This window comes from Mustela lutreola, chromosome 15 (assembly GCF_030435805.1).
Source record: "Mustela lutreola isolate mMusLut2 chromosome 15, mMusLut2.pri, whole genome shotgun sequence".
Lineage (NCBI taxonomy): Eukaryota > Metazoa > Chordata > Mammalia > Carnivora > Mustelidae > Mustela > Mustela lutreola.
This window is the reverse complement of record NC_081304.1, coordinates 17,052,480-17,071,009: the sequence shown is the minus strand read 5'-3', so window position 1 is coordinate 17,071,009 and position 18,530 is coordinate 17,052,480. Positions and strand designations below refer to the sequence as shown.

Sequence of the window (18,530 nt, the reverse complement as noted above, 5' to 3'; positions counted from 1 at the left end):
GTCAGGCACTTAACCCACTGAGTCACCCAGGGGCCCCTCATTGTGGTTTTAATTTGCATTTCCCTAATGACCATGATGTTGAGCATCTCTTCACATGCTTCTGGTCATTTGCACATCTGTTTAGTAAAGATGTCTATTCAAATGCTTTGCTGATTTTTATTTTTCCACTGGCTGTTTATAAATTGAGTTGTCTTTTAACGTTGAGTTGCAAGAGTTCTTTATATATTCTGGATACTAGACCCTTATCAGATATATGATTTGCAAATATTCTCTCCCATTCTGTGGATTGTCTTTTCACTTTTTTGATAGTTGTCTTCGATGCATAAGTTTTAAATTTTGATGAAGTCCAACTTAGCTAATTTTTTTACACTTTTGTCATGGCTAAAAGAAAATTACTGTTTAACCCAAAGTCATGCAGATTTTTACCAATGTTTCCTCCTAAGAATTTTATATAGATCTTTGATTGATTCTGAGTTAATTTTTTTGTATGTGGTGTGAGGTAGGGGTCCAAATTTATTCTTTTGCATGAAGATATCCAGTTGTCCCAGAATCATTTGCTAAAAAGACTATTATTTCCCCCATTGAATGGTCTTGGCATGCTTGTTAAAATTAACTGACCACAAATTTAGTCCCCTGGTTTTAAAACACTATCCTTATGCCATCATCACATCATCTTCATTATTATTGCTTTGGAGTAAGGTTTTTTTTTTTAAGATTTTATTTATTTATTTGACAGAGAGAGATCACAAGTAGGCAGAGAGGCAGGCAGAGAGAGGGGGAAGCAGGTTCCCTGTTGAGCAGAGAGCCCAATGTGGGGCTTGATCCCAGGATTCTGGGATCATGACCTGAGCCGAAAGCAGAGGTTTTAACCCACTGAGCCACCCAGGCTAACTTTTGAAGTCAAGTGTGTATCCTTCAGCTTTGTTCTACTTTATCCAGTTGTTGTGGATTCAATGACTTTGCAACTCCATGTGAATTTTAGGAGCAGCTTATCCATTTCCAGAAAAAAGGCATTGGGATTTTGACAGGGATCACAATGAATTTATAGATCAATTTGGGGAGTATTGCTATATTAATAATATTAAGTCTTTCAATCCATGAACACAAGATGTCTTTCCATTTATTTAGGTCTTCCATCTGTTTCAATATGTTTTATAGATTTTAGTGTATAAGTCTTATACTTGGTTGAATTTATTCATAAGTATTATATTCTTTTTGATGTTATTGTGAATGGATTTTTTTCCCTCAATTTCATTTTCAGATTGTTCATTGCTAGTGTATAGAAATGCAATTAATTTTTGTATATTGATCTTGTATCCAGCAACTTTGCTGGATTCATTTTTTGTAAATTCTTTAGGGTTTTCTATATACGAGACCATTCTGCAAATTGAATTCTTTCTCTGCAGACTTTTTTTTTCTTTATCTTACTTAACTGCCTACCTAGAACCTCCAATATCACATTGAATATAAGTAGCAAGAGCAGGCATCCTTATCTTGTTCCTGATCCTAAAAGGGAAAGCTTTCAGTTTTTACCAGTAAGTATAATGTGAGCTGTGGATTATTCTGTTGAATTTTGCTTGCTGAACTGAATTTACAGAGTGCTAACTCAAGGTTGCTCTGAGGATCTATCAAGAAAAGATCTGTGAAGGTGTTTTCAAAACTGTAAAATACCATTTAGTTTAAGATATTCTTATTCAGTAACTTAGTGCTCTTACTCTAAAAAGTTATCTCCAAATGTTAAAGAAATGAAAACAATGTTTGTGAAGCTCTCTTTTTATTTCCCAATATCTTGATGAAAGTTTAGCACCTATGTTCTTTTGAAGGGTGAAGAGGAAGAGAAGAATCTTTGGAGAGGTAATCAGAACAAAAATAGAAGGCCTAGAGCCTCACCCCAGTTTAAGAAAAAGAACTACCGTTTCTTTAAATCAACTTTTATTGAAGAAAAATATTCCTACAGAAGAGTACGTACGTTAAAGTATTTGGCTTAATCAATTTCTAAAAAGTGAACACATTGAGTTCAAGAAAGAGAATGTGACCAGCCTCCCATACTTCCCCCTCCTAGTTACTAGCCCTTCACCCCCAACTACAGATAACCAGTATCTTTTTCAAAAATATTTTATTTATTTATTTGACAGAGAGAGAGCACAAGCAGGCAGAGCAGCAGGCAGGGAAAGAGGGGGAAGCAGGCTCCCTGCTGAGCAGAGAGCCCTATGTGGGGCTCAATCCCAGGACCCTAAGATCATGACCTGAGCCGAAGGCAGAGGCTTTACCCACTGAGCTACCCAGGCGCCCCAGATAACCAGTATCTTGTTTCTATCACAAGAAACATAGTTTTGTGTATTTTTGAAGCTTTATATAAACAGAACTGTACAGTAGTACAATTTTGTGTCTGACATCTATCCCTCAATTTTTTAAAAAAATATTTTATTTATTTATTTGAGAGAGAGAATGACACAGCATGAAAGGGGAGAGGTCAGAGGGAGAAGCAGTCTCCCGGCTGAGCAGGGAACCTGACATGGGACTCAATCCCGGGACTCCAGAATTATGACCTGAGACAAAGGCAGTTGCTTGAACAACTGAGCCATCCAGGCGCCCTATCCCCCAATGTTTTGATTGTGAAACTCATCCACTGTTGCATGCAACACTAGTTCATTCATTTTCATTGCTTTTTATAGTATATAATTATATGAATATGCCACCATTATTTATCTGAGTAGTCTCTAGTTTTTAATTATAAATATTGCAGCTATTAGCATGTTTGTACATGTCTTTTGAATAATATATGTATGCATGTCTATTGGATATACACGCCCATACACACATAGCCTCCAGGAAAATTGCTGGGTCATAGCATATACATATATGTTCAGCTTTAGGGAATTTTGCCTAATTTGTACAATGTAGTGTTCTGATATACATATACTCTGTATAATGATAACTACAATCAAGCTAATTAATATATCCAGCAGCTCACAAAATTACAGTTTTCTCTGTGTGTGGCAAAGAACATTTAAGATCTACTCTCAGCAAATTTCAAGTGTACAATATATTATTTTTAACTATAGTTGCAGTGCCATCTAGCATTTTAAATTGTTTCTATAGGAAGATCACTTAGAATACCAAATTCAATATACTGTAGGAAATAACTATGCTTTCTTAAATGTTTGAAAATCAGATACAGTTTAAGGTATTAAAGGGAAGAAAAGAAAACAATCCTGAAATCTCGAATGACAAGGCTGAATATACATTTGGAGAGAAATATGGGAAAAATATCTTCAGCAATTTGTTAAGAACTAAATTGGAGAGCAAAATATACCAAGTCATTGGTTCTTAACTTTAGGGTATATCGGAATCACTTGGAGAATATGTTAAAGGAGATTGCAGGGGGCCCCAGGAGAGTTTCTAATTTAATCAGCCTGGGGTGGAGCCTGAAAATTTGCATTTCTAATAAGTTCTCCAGAGATACTGTATTAGCTGGTCTGCAGATTCCCCTTTTAGAATCACTGTATAAAAAAAAGAAAGAAAAGAATCACTGTACTCAGTAAGGAGAAATAAACTTCATAAAAACAGAAATACCCATAGGTTCCTTTCTTTCTACAACAGAAATGTGGGAAAGAGGCTTCAATAATGCCCTTAGGCCATTTCATCACTTAACATGATAAATACAGTTAAGTTTATTTTGTGCTTGATAAGTAGTAAATTGATTAGAAGGTTTTAGTGCTCGCTTCAGCAGCACATATACTAAAATTGATTAGAAGGTTTTATATATAAAAACAATAATCAGACTCAATATCATGACATGGAGAAAAAAGGCTAGCATGAAATCCAGCAGCTGTTTAAAGTTAGATCTATGCCATATTATTGATCTGAATAACAGAATAAATCAGAACAGTAGCCAATAGCTTGGCAGAGAATGTAACATTTAAAATTCAAACTACACTGTCTAAAATGATGATTTATTAAGGTATTTAGAAATAAATGTTCATCCATTCACTTAACAATCATTCACCAAGTAATACTTCATGGAAGAGGTGCTATTCCATACATGAGAACCACATCCTCTATTATCTCACAAAATGTTGTCAGTATTATTCTGCAGGAGAAAAGTAACTAGGATAACTAAATGTTTTTAATTCCTCCGCACTGATATTTTTTGGAAGACCCAGAATTAGTGTTAATTGCTATTTTCATTGCTTGTCAATCAAGTAAGAAAATGTTCATATGCACATAACACTAAAAACATTTTACAGTATTTAGATATTCCACCAGCAGAACCCTAAAATATTCTTTTATTATTTAGGGATTTTAAAAATAAGTGAATGTTGGATTTCAAAAATGACAACTTATTTCTTTAATAACTTTCCCATTTTCTCCATTAGTAAAGATCTATATGGCTAGTGCAAAACACGTGAGAACTTTAGCACTTCATTCTGAATTTATCAAAGGACCAAAATACCCTGCATTACTCACAAACAGCTGATGCTAATTCATTTGATTTCAAATCCATACAGCACAAAGTCCTGATAAATTATTAGTACATTCTGGCTTAACATCAAAAAAAAAAAGAAAGAAAAGAAAATCAGCTTTGTAGAGTAATCTTTTATCTGCTCTTGTAAAACATACAGAAAAATGTAGGTCAAAATCAATAGCAATAAAAATAATATTTTTCCCCCAGATTTTTTAAGTAATCTCAACACCCAACACAGGGCTTGAACTCATGACCCTGAGACTGAGTTGGATGCTCTACTGACCAAGCCAGCCAGGCACCCCAATAAAGATTAATTTAAATTTAAAGATATATTTTTTAATAGAGGAAAGATTACTTTCATATGGAAAAGGGTCAAGAAATGCCAAATAAAGAAAAATGAGGGGCTAAGAATAATTTTAGCATATAGCAAGAATAATTTTAAAGCTATCATACAATATATATAACATCAAATAATACAATTATTATAAAATATATAACATGATATACATTTAATAGAATATTAAAGCTACTTTAATTAAAACAGTGGCATTGGGGGCGCCTAGGTGGCTCAGTGGTTAAGTGTCTGCCTTCGGCTTAGGTCATGATCTCAGGATCCTGGGATCAAGCCCCACATCCGGCTCTCTGCACCGTGGGAAGCCTGCTTCTCTCTCTCCCACTCCCCCTGCTGTGTTCCCTCTCTCGCTGTGTCTGTCAAATAAATAAATGAAATCTTAAAAACAAAAAACAAAAAACAGTGGCATTGGTGCACATATAGGCAAACAGAATATAAACCGCAATTGAGTCAGACTTAAGGTGGTTATAAAACAGAGATAGCATCAAAAATCAATGGAAAAGGAGGACCTGGGTGGCTCAGTGGTTAAAGCCTCTGCCTTCAGCTCAGGTCATGATCCCAGGGTCCTGGGATCGAGCCCTGCATCAGGCTCTCTGCTCAGCCGGAAGCCTGCTTCCTCCCTCTCTCTCTGCCTGCCTCTCTGCCTACCTGTGATCTCTATCTGTCAAATAAACAAATAAAATCTTTTTTAAAAAATCAGTGGAAAAAAAAGATGGACTCAATAAATGATATTGGGACAACTGGCTATACATAAGGAAAAGATAAAATTAGCTTCCCAATTCACACCAAACACAAAAATAAATTCCAGATGAATTAAACACCAAATTGTAAAAACAAAAATTGTAAACCTTTAAGATGAAAATCTTTTTAACTTGAAGGTAGGTAAAGATTTCTTTTGGGGAAGGAGGGGGGCACCTGGGTAGGTAGCTCAGCCATTAAGAATCTGAGGTCCTGGGGTGCCTGGGTGGCTCAGTGGGTTAAAGCCTCTGCCTTCAGCTCAGGTCGTGATCCCGGGGTTCTGGGCTCAAGCCCCGCATGCAGCCCTGTATGCAGCCCCACAATGGGCTCCTGCTTTGGGGAGGGGGAGCCTGCTTCTCCCTCTCCCATGCCCCCGCCTGTGTTCCCTCTCTCGCTGTGTGTGTCTCTGTCAAATAAATTTTTAAAACAAAAGATTTCTTTTGGGGTACATGGGTGGCTCAGTTGGTTGGGCAGCTGACTCTTGTTTTCAGCTCAGGTCATGATCTCAGGGTCCTGGGATCAAGCACTGCATTAGGCTCCACACTCAGTGGGAGATCTGCTTCAGGATTCTTTCTCTCCCTCTCCCTCTGGCCCTCCCATGCTCTCTCTCTCTCTCTCTCAAATAAATAAATAAATCTTAAAAAAAAAAAAAAAAGATTTGTCTTAAAGCACACAAACACAATAATCATAAAGGTAAAAAAAATGCACAATTATAAGCTATAATGAAATTTAAGTCTAAAACTCTATAAACACGAAAAGATCACCACTGTCTGGGAGAAGCTATTTACGACTACATAAGAGTTAAGATTCCAAAGCATACCTTACCCCTCCCAAAAGGAAAACTCTAAAAATCAATTTTTTAAAAAATACTAAAAGCCAAAAGGTAAAAATAGGTAAAGGCTATACAAAGGGGATTCAAAGAAGAGAATATCCCAAAGACCAATAAGAAAATAACTCAATCTCACTAGTAATTAGGAAAAAAACACAAATTTATTTTTTTAATGATTTTATTTATTTTTTTATTAGAGAGAGAGGGAAAAAGCACGAGGGGGAGGAGGGGCAGAGGGAGAGAGAGAGAAGCAGGCTCCCCGCTGAGCCAGGAGCCGGATGTACGGCTCAATCCCAGGACCCTGAGATCATGACCTCAGTGGAAGGCAAACACTTAACTGCCTGAGCCACCCAGTGCCCCCATAAAAACGCAAATTTAAACAATAAGATTGTTTATACCTATCATATTGTAAAAACTAAAATATCTGCAATGTTAAGTACTCAAAAGGACGTGAGTAACACACACTCAAATACTGCTGGCAAGAGTGCAAACTGGTGTAACTAGGTAATGACAAAGGTAACTCATCACCCACCAATTCTATGTAGTGATTCTACACAGGATACATGCTACGTTTCTAGATATACATCCTTAAGAAACTCTTACATGTGTATGTTAGGAGACATATAGACAAATATGTATACCATAAAAAGTAAAATTGGAAGCCACTTAAATTATCCTCAGATAAGAGAACAGATAATTGTGGTATAGGCACAAAATAGGATACTATACAGTAGTTAAACAGAATTAACTGGCTCTCTATCAACATGACTAAATTTCAAATGTCATTTTAAATTTTAAAAATGCAGTTTGCGGGATGCCTGGGTGGCTCAGTGGGCTAAGCCGCTGCCTTCAGCTCAGGTCACAATCCCCCATGGGGCTCCTTGCTCGGCAGGGAGCCTGCTTCTCTCTATCCCTCTGCCTCCCACTCTGCCTGGTTGTGCTCGCACTCTCTCTCTCTCTTTCTGACAAATAAATAAATAAATAAAATCTTTTTTTAAAAATGCAGTTTGCAGATGGAAATATACAATATGACACCACTATATGTATTTTTATGTTTGGGTTTTTTTTTTAAGATTTTGTTTATTTGGTAGGGAGAGAGAGATCACAAGTAGGCAGAGAGCAGGGCATGAGGTGGGCCGGTGGGGGAGCAGGCTCCCTGCTGAGCAGAGATTCCTATGCGGGGCTCAATCCCAGGACCCTGGGATCATGACCTGACCTGAGCTGAAGGCAGAGGCTTAACCCACTGAGCCATCCAGGCGCCCCTATATATATTTTTAAAACACACAAAACAATATATTACTTATGGGCACAAACATATGTAAATGTGAACAGAAAGGATCTATACCAACTTTAGAATAGTGGTTATTTCTGGGAAAGGTTAGTGAAATCAAAAAGAGATACAAAAGAGATTGAATTGGATCTGTAATGTTTTATTTCTAAAAATTAAAGTTCTGAAACAAATTTCACAATATGTTAACATTTAAATCTGGGTGGTGAACATATGGATATATGTTATGCTATTTGCTGTACTTTTCAGCATGCTCTAAATCTTTAAAGATTTTTTCTTCTTTTTTTTTTAAGTAATTTCTATACCCAACGTGGAGCTTGAATTTAAAACCCCAAGATCAAAAGTTGCATGCTCCTCTGAGTGAACCAGCCAGGTGTCCCATGTTTGAAACCTCTTGAAGTGTTTATAATTTATACTTGCTTAAATGCACAGAGCTTCTAGATACACAGTCAAGCAAGGAATAGTTTCCATCATAAAATATAAGTTGGAAATTATGAAATTAAATCACTAAGAAACTGGGGCGCCTGAGTGGCTCAGTGGGTTAAGCCTCTGCCTTCGGGTCAGGTCATGATCTCAGGTTCCTGGGATCGAGCCCCACATGGGGCTCTCTGCTCAGTGGAAAGCCTGCTTCCCCCTCTCTCTCTGTCTGCCTCTCTGCCTGCTTGTGATCTCTGTCCATCAAATAAATAAACAGAATCTTTTATTTTTTTTAAGATTTTATTTTTACTTATTTGACAGGCAGAGATCACAAGTAGGCAGAGAGGCAGGCAGAGAGAGAGAGAGTGGGGGAAGCAAGCTCGCTGCTGAGCAGAGAGCCCGATGTGGGGCTCAATCCCAGGACCCTGGGATCATGACCTGAGCCAAAGGCAGAGGCTTTAACCCACTGAGCCACCCAGGTGCCCCAAATAAACAAAATCTTTTTTAAAAATCACTAAGAAACTGAAAATAACCCAATGTAGGCCTAGGAGCCCATTCAGGGGTATTAATATTGAATTGTGAGAAAGGATCTCATTGCAAGATTCTTACCAAAGATGACACACCCAGAGTATGGACCCTTAAGAACTGCACTGGAGCAAGTGTCTAGTATATTGCCAATGCAGGTGTTCCCAAGGGTTCACGGTTCTGCCAATTCAAGAATTTTCAAGAATAAAATTGTATACTTTCCTTTTTTTTTTTTTCAAGATTTTATTTATTTGTCAGAGAGAAAGCACAGCAGGGGGAGGAGAAGGCAGAAGAAGAAGCAGGCTCCCTGCTGAGCAAGGAGCCCGAAGTGGAACTTGATCCCAGGACCCTGGGATCATGACCTGAGCCAGAGGCAGACACTTAACCGACTGAGCCACCCAGGCATCCCCAACAGTATACTTTCACCTTATACCTTTGTACCTTGTTTTAAATACTTATAGAAAGGAATACATCCATTTTAAGCATAAATTCCTTTTGTTTCAAAAAGAAGCTATTTAGTAGTATTATAAAGAGTTCAAGTTTAGTTCCTAAAACATACTGCATTTCAAGATACTTTTTAAAAACTCCACTAAAGTAACATGCACAAACACGGCAGAAGGCTGATATGCTTTGGACAGCAGAACTCTGACCTCAGGAAACGAGACTACAAAACATTCTGAATTGTTTGTTTGGACTCATGGTATTGCACATAAACCATCCCCATTCAGAACTTGTCTTCCAAAACTACCTGAAGGTCAATTATTTGGTAAAGATGCCATTCACCCACAAAATATTACAAAAGGCTCGGCTTATTGGGGTACGTGGATGGCTCAGTCATTTGAGTGTCAGACTTGGTTTCGGCTCAGGTCATGATGTCCAGGTCATGGCTAGAGCCCCACGTCAGGCTCCGCACTCAGCAGGAGTGTGCTTCAGATTCTCTCTCTCCCTCTTCTTCTCTCTCCCCCTCGGTCCCTCCCCACTCACACTCTCTCTAAAATAAATAAAATCTTCAAAAATACATACATACATACATACATACATACATAAATGGCTAGATTTCTACATTAGGCTATAAAAGTTTCATCAATATACTAACTGATACGAAATTTACTAGCCTGCCCTCCTCAAAATGTGAGATTAGGTCAATTTTACCTCTAGCATCTTTCTTTTTTTTAATTTTTTAAGAGATTTTATTTATTTGAGAGAGACAGAGAGAATGACCATTGGGGAAAGGCAGAGGAAGAGAGAGAGAGAGAGAGAAGCAGACTCCCCACTGAGCAGGAAGGCCAATGCAGGGTTTGATCCCAGGACTCTAGGATCACCTGACATCTTTCTACACCGCATTCAACTCCTAAGAGTTCTCTCCCTTAGATTTCTATTTAACATCATCTTACTTCTATTCCTTCACAAGAGATTACCTCAAGGAGGTATAAGAATTTATGAAGAAAGTGTTCCATTGGCTTTATTGGCATTACTGTATGTGTATTTGCAGAAAGGCACTGCTGAATCTCCAGCAAGTCAGATCTCTGGGCAATTTTGTTTCTTTTTTTGTTTTATTTTGTTTTTATTTGACAGAACGAAATCACAAGTGGGCAGAGAGGCAGGGCAGAGAGAGAGGGGGAAGCAGGGTCCCCACTGAGGAGAGAGCCCGATGCAGGGCTCGATCCCAGGACCCCGAGATCATGACCCGAGCCGAAGCCAGAGGCTTAACCCACTGCGCCACCCAGGCGCAGCGTCTTTGGGCAATTTTAAAAGATACAGTACAGGGACGCCTGGGTGGCTCAGTTGGTTGGACGACTGCCTTCGGCTCAGGTCATGATCCCGGAGTCCCAGGATTGAGTCCCGCATCGGGCTCCCAGCTCCATGGGAAGTCTGCTTCTCCCTCTGACCTTCTCCTCGCTCATGCTCTCTCTGTCTCTCCCTCTCAAATAAATAAATAAAATCTTTTAAAAAATAAAAGATACAGTACAAAAAAGTTCAGGCAATGTGGAAAGTCTCTCTTCTTTCCTTCTCAGTAACCAGGTGGTGGTGGTGGTGGTGGTGGTAGAAGGGGCCAAGAAGCAACACCAAACAGAGCAGCTTTACTAAGGAGCCTCTCCATACTTAGAATCAGCTCTCCTAAATATTTAAGGCTGTATTTCAAATTCTTTCTTTCCTCTACTTCTGATTCTATGATTTCAGAGAAGCTGTAGCGTAAGAGTTCTGATAGTGTGGAGGCCTGGGGCAAAGGCAGCCATTTGTATGGGGAGTTCATATATAACTAAGAGTCTGTATTTATATAAATAATAAGAATTAGAATGAGAGAATCTGTTTTATTACCAGCAAAAATTTAAAACAGCCAAGAGCACTTATTACCTAATTCAATCTTTTTGAAAGGTCAAAGGGAATCAAATACCTTTAAATCAATTCATCATTTACTATAAAATGTATCCAACTTATAATCCCATATTTTTTTTCTCATATAGTATATACACTAAAGAAGATAATGACAAAAATTATTTTATTTCATGTTCTTTGCTTTTTCAGATTATAAGCTTCAAGAAATTTTAAGGATTAATCAAGTTCTAATGACCTAGATGTTATTTACTGAATAATATCACACATTTTATTCTTCAGCCAATTTCCCAGATGAACTAAACATGATGCCCTCTTTTGCCCAGAAAAAGCAAAGGACAAGATATACAGGTTACTAATGCTACCAGTGATACATGTGATATAATGATACAGGGGGAAAAAAAAAACTCTTCAATTACATACTGAATATAAATACCATTTACAAGGTGTCAGGATGCCAAAATTAAAGTAACCAAAAGCAATAATAATTCAAAATAGCTTTTCTTCCAAAAAAGGAAACTCAGAATTTATTTTAAAAGCGTCACAAGGCTAGCTCCATTTGTTAAACAATAAGCAGTTACTAGGAAATTATGGTTATCAGAAGAAGATAATCAAGGATGGGCCAAAGGTGCTCAGATTTTCCAAAAGATAGAAGGTAGTTTTTGAAAATTAAACTTTGACATCAACCTCCAAAAGCTCTAAGTAAGGTAAATCTACTCTTTTCTAGACCCTTGCAATTAAGTTCGTGAAGCAGGAAATAAGTAGCAAACTGAGCTGAATTCATATCCTGCCCCTGCTTCTTGTTAGTTGTAAACCTGGCAAATTAATGAGCCCCTATCTCTGAGAAAAACAATATTAATACTACCTAGCTTGCAGGATGGTTTTGTCAGGATTAGATGAGGTATGTTTGTATTTAAGTAATGGTACCCAAAGTATATTGATGTGTATCAGTCTAGAGAAAGGTCTCTAACAGCATGCTCAAGGGCTATTTCTGACCCATCTTATCTCCTTTTTAATAATGACTTGAATGTAGACACAGAAGTCATGATTTTAAACCTATAGGTGAAAACAAAATTGGCAGAAAAAGCCACTATATTGCATAACATGAAAGAATCAAGAATCAAAAAGACCTTGAACAAGTAGTAGATGGGCCCTGACCTTAAAAAAACGAGGACTGTAAAGGGGATAAATGTAAGGCTTTGTACTTAGGTTCAGTAAAACAATTGCACAATACATAGAACGGGTAGGGGAGCCAGTTTTAAAAGAATATGAGAAAAAAAAAGAATATGAGAGTTTTAATTGACTGCAAGCTCATTATGACCCAAGAGTGTGATTTACTGCAGAAAAAAAGCAAATATGATTTTACCCTGTATTAATAATGGTAGTATCTGGCTCAAGAGAATAGGAGTTCAGCATGTTCGCCACTAATCACTGTGTTCCACTTGGGGCACATTTTAGAAGAAACTCTGGAAAAACAGCGTTTCCAAAGGAAGGTAACCTAAATGATGAAGAGTTTGGAATACAGAATATTTCAGGAATTGGGGATGTTTAACTTGCAAAGAGAAAATCTGAGCGAATATGTAACCTGTCTTCAAATATATGAGAACCTATCATACGGAAAAGGAATTGTGTTTAGTTCTTTGTAACTCTAAACAGCTAAAAATTACATGGAATACCATATAAAAAAAGACATTGCTAACATGACACTAAAATGGGCTAGCTTTAATGGTGATGCACTCTCTACTGCTAGAGTATTCAGAAATTAGATCAGTTTCGTTTTAAACAAAAAGGTATTGAGCACCTACGCCCCAGGCAGTGTGCAAAGCACTCAGTGATGACAATGAATGAAAAACTAACATGGTCTCTTCTTTGAAGGAAGATAAACAGTAAAGGCAAATAACCAAACCAATAAATTTAAAATGACAAACAGATAAATCTCTAAGGAAAGGAATGGAGCTCTTCAAGAGCATCTAACAAAGGATCATGACTTGTGTGGGATCAGAACAGGCTTCCCTTGAGTAGATGAGTGATCCATGAGTAGGAGGTAAATGGTTGGGAACAGAACATCACAAAGAAAGGAAACAGTACGTGCAAAGACCTTGTGGTAAGAGAAACTACTAAAGTTCAAGGAACTGAATGGTTTATATAACCTGAGCATAGGGAGTAAGGCAGTGTGAGTAGAGAGAAGCAGGAGTAGAACCACAAAGGGCCTTAAAGGCCCAGTTTGGACTGATCTCCCAAAAGTAACCTGACACTATTGAAGTAGGGGTTTAAACAGCAACAGGCATGAGAGGAAACAACCAATGTGGAAAATGCTGTAAAGAGACTTCTAGTGAGATTCCCAAAGTAGTCCAAACCACAGATGATGGTAGTTTGGGGAAATGAGGTAGAAATGAGGATGAAGAGAGGTGGACAGATTGAAGATTTTTAGGATATTAAAATGACAGAACCCATGTGACCAGTAGTCCAGTGGGTTATTTGGGTATAATTTTTTTTTTTAGATTTTATTTATTTGACAGACAGATATCACAAGTAGGCAGAGAGGCAGGCAGAGAGAGAGGAAGGGAAGCAGGCTCCCTGCTGAGCAGAGAGCCCAATGTGGGGCTTGATCCCAGGACCCTGGGATCATGACCTGAGCCAAAGGCAGAGGCTTTAACCCACTGAGCCACCCAGGTGCCCCTATTTGGGTATAATTTAAAGCAGCAATGCCCACTCCACATTCTTTGGCCCTAATCATACCCTTTTAGAGAAGGGGTGGGGGTGGGTGGAACAGAATTCAGTGATGAATTTCACGGGGGGGCAGAGGATGTGGTGAGAGAGAAGTATGAAGGATGACCATGAACACCACCACCCCACCTTCCCATCCCCCACTGGTTTCTAGCCTATGGACGGTGACGCCATTCACAGGAAAAGTACTAACTAGGTGGGCTAAGATCATGGGTTTAGATGTGAACAGTAGAGTTTGAGGTGCCTTGATTTTAAATTGGCATTCTGACATATTGATCTGGAACTTAAAGGACAGATCTGGACTGGGAGTAAAATACTGAGAATCATTGGCATAGAGATGGTAGTTGAAGCTATAGGCTTAGAAGAGACTGCCTGAAGAGAGATGGAGAAGAGAGCCTTGAGGAATATCTGCATTGAATAACAGCGTAGAGGAGGGTGAGTCTGCAAAAGAGAGGTATGAGTAAAAACAGGAGCAATGCTGCACAGAAGCCATGGAAAGAGCGTTTACCATGAAGGAGGCTATGATCAACAAGGCCAAACGCTGTGGAGACCTCACGTCAGACAAAGAATGAAAAATGTCAATTAAGTTTAGAAGCAGGTTTCAGTGGACTGATAGCACCAGAAATCAGACCACAATGGGCTGGGGGGTGAGTAGGTGGTAAGCAAATATAAAAGACAATAAATGTATACAACTCTATGGAAATACCTGGCTGAAAAACGGGAAAAGAAAGGGATAGCTGTGAGGGTGGAGGGAAGGTTTGTCTTAAGATGGGAGAAGCTTAAGTATGTTAAGTGGGAACAGGTGAACGCACAGGAGTGGGGTTCCTTGGATGGGGAAAAAGAGAATCTGAAGCATGGGTAGAGGGAGAAGCCATTGATAAAAGGAGAGCCTATGGAGAATAGAAAGAAAAAGAGGTCAAATTAAATGACCTTTAAGGTCTTTTCTTACTCCATCATCTCATGACTTTCTTTTAGATGGGCCATTTAGATAGGACATCTGCATGCAAGCATAAATCCACGCAAACTTGTTTAAATATTCCAGTATAAATAAATCAGTCAAGCACATCCTTATCCCCTAGTGACGCAGTTAATGTCCCCAGGTTTATGACCAGTGTAATCTCTGGGCAGGATCCATCCCTCAGAGAGCTTTTAGCTCAAGGCACACTGCAGTACGGCACAGAACCAGCCCTATCTCCTCTTGCCAAACCCATACTACACCGCGATCTTAAGAGGTAAAGGAGGAAGTAAAATTTAAAACCATGGAACTACAACATAGACTGCTGCATTCAAAGCGACTGTCATTCATAAAAACAAAACGCGACACCCCCAAAGCATCCCCATTCCCAGCTGAAGACATTCCTGCCTGTTCCGACAGTGACAGGTCCCCCAGATGGCTGGGGTTTAACACTAAAAGTCATTTGCACCTCCTCCTCCCTTTCCCAAGACCTTTCACTTTAAAAGAAACAGAAATGAGTTCCTAATGATCCTTCCCACAGGCCTAGCCCCAACGCAGGAGACTGATCCCCCGCAGTCATTCCAGCGGCTGCACCTAATAAGCCCTAGCAAGGGGGTGCGGAGAAACCCCCCGAGCCCGTCCGACGGGGCTGGGACCGCCACAATCCTGTGGCTGGTGTGGGGGACGCGGTAACAAGCCCCAAGGGATAGAGAGGGAGAATTAAAGGAGACCCAGGAGACCCAGTGTAGTGAGGGGGTCGCCTCCCCTCGAGCTTCCTTAGGGGGATGGAGTTTCTGCGGAAGGCTAATCCCCCGTCACCGCTCCTACTCTCACCCTCAAGCCCTTCTCTGGCTTGCCGCCCCCTCCAACCCCCCATCTGCTCGGACTCACGCCCCCTCCCCTGGGGCCGTCAGGATCTCGGAGTGCCCGCGAGCCCGGCGCCCCCGCCTCGAGCCGCAGGTTCTGGGCCGGCACTCACCCGGCCCGCCATCTTCGCGGACACGTCCGGCTCCGCGGCTGCAGCTGGGCGCTTAGTAGAGCCCGCCCCCGCGCGCTCGCCGCCCTCCCTCGCGCAGGCGCGCAGCCGCCGTGAGACCGCGCGCGCGCCCGGACGCGTCCCCGGCGTCCCCCGCCCCGCCAGGCGCGCGCGGGTCCGCGGCCGCCGAGGGGCGGGCGGGGCGACGGCGCCATTTTGAGCAGGAGCTGCGGGTGCCTGTGTTCTATATTTCTGCAGAGCACCTGTCCGCTGGCGACTTTCTTAAGGGTTTCTTTTGCGAGTCTTGTCACAGCTGGCCGTTTGCGTCTGGCTGTGTAGCAAGGCCTCAGATGTTTTAATTCCTTAGCCTTGCTTCTCTTTGCCCACTGCTGCTTGCCCAGTTTCTGCCTCTGAGACTTTTTACCTTTCTGCTTCCAGACCTACTGAAATGTGCAAATGTGCCTAAAAGCACCCGGCGAGGGTACTGGCCTGCCCGAAGCTGGTTCTGAATTCAAGTTCTGCGTGGATTCAAGCTTTTCCCTGTAGGCAAGCTTGTTTACCTAGGTCCTGGAAATTATCAATGTTGGTGTTTATATTTAACTTTTGTGTAGCCTGGAAAACTCTATTTTCAGATTTAAGAGTGAATCGTAATTGTTGCTTTACCTTTATTTTCTATATTTTAATTCATTATTGTTTATAAAGATAATGTTTTTAACAATCTTTATGATTCCCCGGTATTGTTTCATTTTAGACAATAGGGCGGAATTTGAATAAAATATGCCCCAAATTTGCTCTTACTTCTTTTACCTCTATATTTCTACTATACCATTGCCTCGCTGGAGTCTTCAGAATAGAGGATAATAAAAATTAGAATTAATAATAGTAACAGCAGGGGTGCTTGGGTAGCTCAGTGGGTTAAGCCTCTGCCTTCAGCTCAGGTCATGGTCTCAGGGTCCTGGAATTGAGCCCAGCATTGGGCTCTCTGCTCAGCGGGGAACCTGCTTCCCTCCCCCGGCCCCCTCCTGCTGCCTCTCTACCTACTTGTGATCTCTGTCAAATAAATAAATAAAATCTTTAAAAATAATAATAATAATAGTAACAGCAGCAGCCTGCTGCAAGAAGATTCTGCTTAACAGATTCCCTGATGCTTTTATTGGCCCTGCCCCTGATAGCTTATATTTCTCTCCGTATTTACACAAGACAAGAAACAACAGGATTTGTTACCTTTCATTTCTCACAGTTGATTAGGAAAAAATAGTGGTTCCAATATGAGCAAAGGAAAACATTAGAAGAGGTGGGCACGCTTAGCGGTTTAAGATTGAGAATAAAAATCAGCAAGTGACCTGATGGCGGGCCAGGTACAGAAGAAACAAAACCAGGCCAGTTTTATAAACTCTCAGGCTATGCCTGAGAACCACATTGCTTTATTGGGCAAATCCGATTTTAACTAAATCAGTGGAGTTTATCAGGAAAGAGAACTAGTTGAATTCTGATCTATTAACTTGCAAAAGCTACAAAAACACTGAGAATGAATTGGGGAGCCTGGAGGTACAGGTTCTTGTCCCTTTTCATGCTCTGCCAACTCATTTGCCATATCTCTTTTCTGAGCCCCAGTTTCCTTATTTGCAAAGTGAGAGGTATAATTAGATGAGCTTAATGGCTGCCTCTTACATTTTTTGATACTCTGAATCTGTAAATCAAAGAGAGTTACCAAACAGATCCAGAAGATGATACTGGTTCTCAGTCCAATGACCTGACGTTATTTTCAAGGCCAGAGAATAATGCAAATATGTCTACACCACTGGTTTGTTACTAGGTAAAATAGATTGCAAGGAAAAATGTCTTTAATCTCTTCAACAGGGAGGAATACTTAACCACCTAGGAAAGATAAGCTTGCTGGAGAGGTTCCAGTGTGTCTTTAGAGCACATATTTCCATGATAAGCCAACCTTTGTAGCATCTCACAAATGATATAAGTTCAGTAGCATTGTGTATACAGTTCTACAGGTCCGTCTACCAAAGAAACTAAAATAGACATGAGCTCTTGCCCTTGAGGTACTTTACTTAGTGTCCAGCTGGAGCAGAAGGATTCTGAGACATTATTCCAGGCTGTTACAGTGTCTGTGCCTCCCAACTGTGCCTTGCTCTGATATTCAAGGTTATCTTAGTGGAGCTGATTCTGCATCACCTTTGAGCAATTCTTATAGTGGTAGTCAATAGAGAATAAATATTTTGCTGCTGAAATCTACACCCCCTTTTACTGGCCACAGTTCCTCTAGCTCATGCAACTTGGATACTGTCAGACAAGGTGCCCTGCCATTCCCCGGCCCAGGAAGGAGCACAGAACCCAAGCTCAGTCAGATGCTTCTCTCCCAGGCAGCTGCAACCTTGACTATCCTGAGGAAGATAGAAAACAGTGAGAGCTGATTTACTGCAATGGTGACACCTTGGAAAGATCATTCATGAATTATCTAGACCCCTGGAGTTTATCTGGTTTCCATCTTCTCCAAAATCTGGCTTTTTCTCTTTGCCTTCATTTGTTTGTCACTTTCTTTTTTTCTTTCCCTTCCTCAAAAGAAATACTTCCCTCAGCTCTTTATTGATCTTGAAATCCTCTTAATATGCTTTTCTTTTACAATGATAAAGTAGGTAAGACAGTTAACAATGATTTAGATTTACTTTATTTTATTTAAAGTAATCTCAGTGTCCAACATGGGGCTTGAACTCACACCTTCAGGATCAAGAGTCACATGCCCTACTGAATGAGCCAGCCAGGTGCCCCTAAATTTATCCTGAAGTATAAATGACCAGGATAATTTTCTAAGGGTTGCAGGGCTTTTTAGGGAAGCAGGAGGTAGATGAGGGGAGACTAGGGAGAGTCAGAGAAAAAAGGGGTATTAGGGACCTTGAATGAAAGGACAA

At 40.2% G+C, this 18,530-nt stretch overlaps 1 protein-coding gene across 1 annotated transcript in view; it reads right to left on the bottom strand.

The window, feature by feature from the left end:
- The window catches only part of NSF (N-ethylmaleimide sensitive factor, vesicle fusing ATPase), a 150,787-nt gene extending 135,058 nt beyond the window's left edge, over window positions 1-15,729 (bottom strand). The window contains exon 1 of the mRNA XM_059147645.1: window positions 15,613-15,729. Coding sequence (XP_059003628.1) covers window positions 15,613-15,624 — 12 coding nt within the window. The 5' untranslated portion in view covers window positions 15,625-15,729. The remainder of the gene's footprint in view (window positions 1-15,612) is intronic.
- Window positions 15,730-18,530: the final 2,801 nt, after the last annotated feature.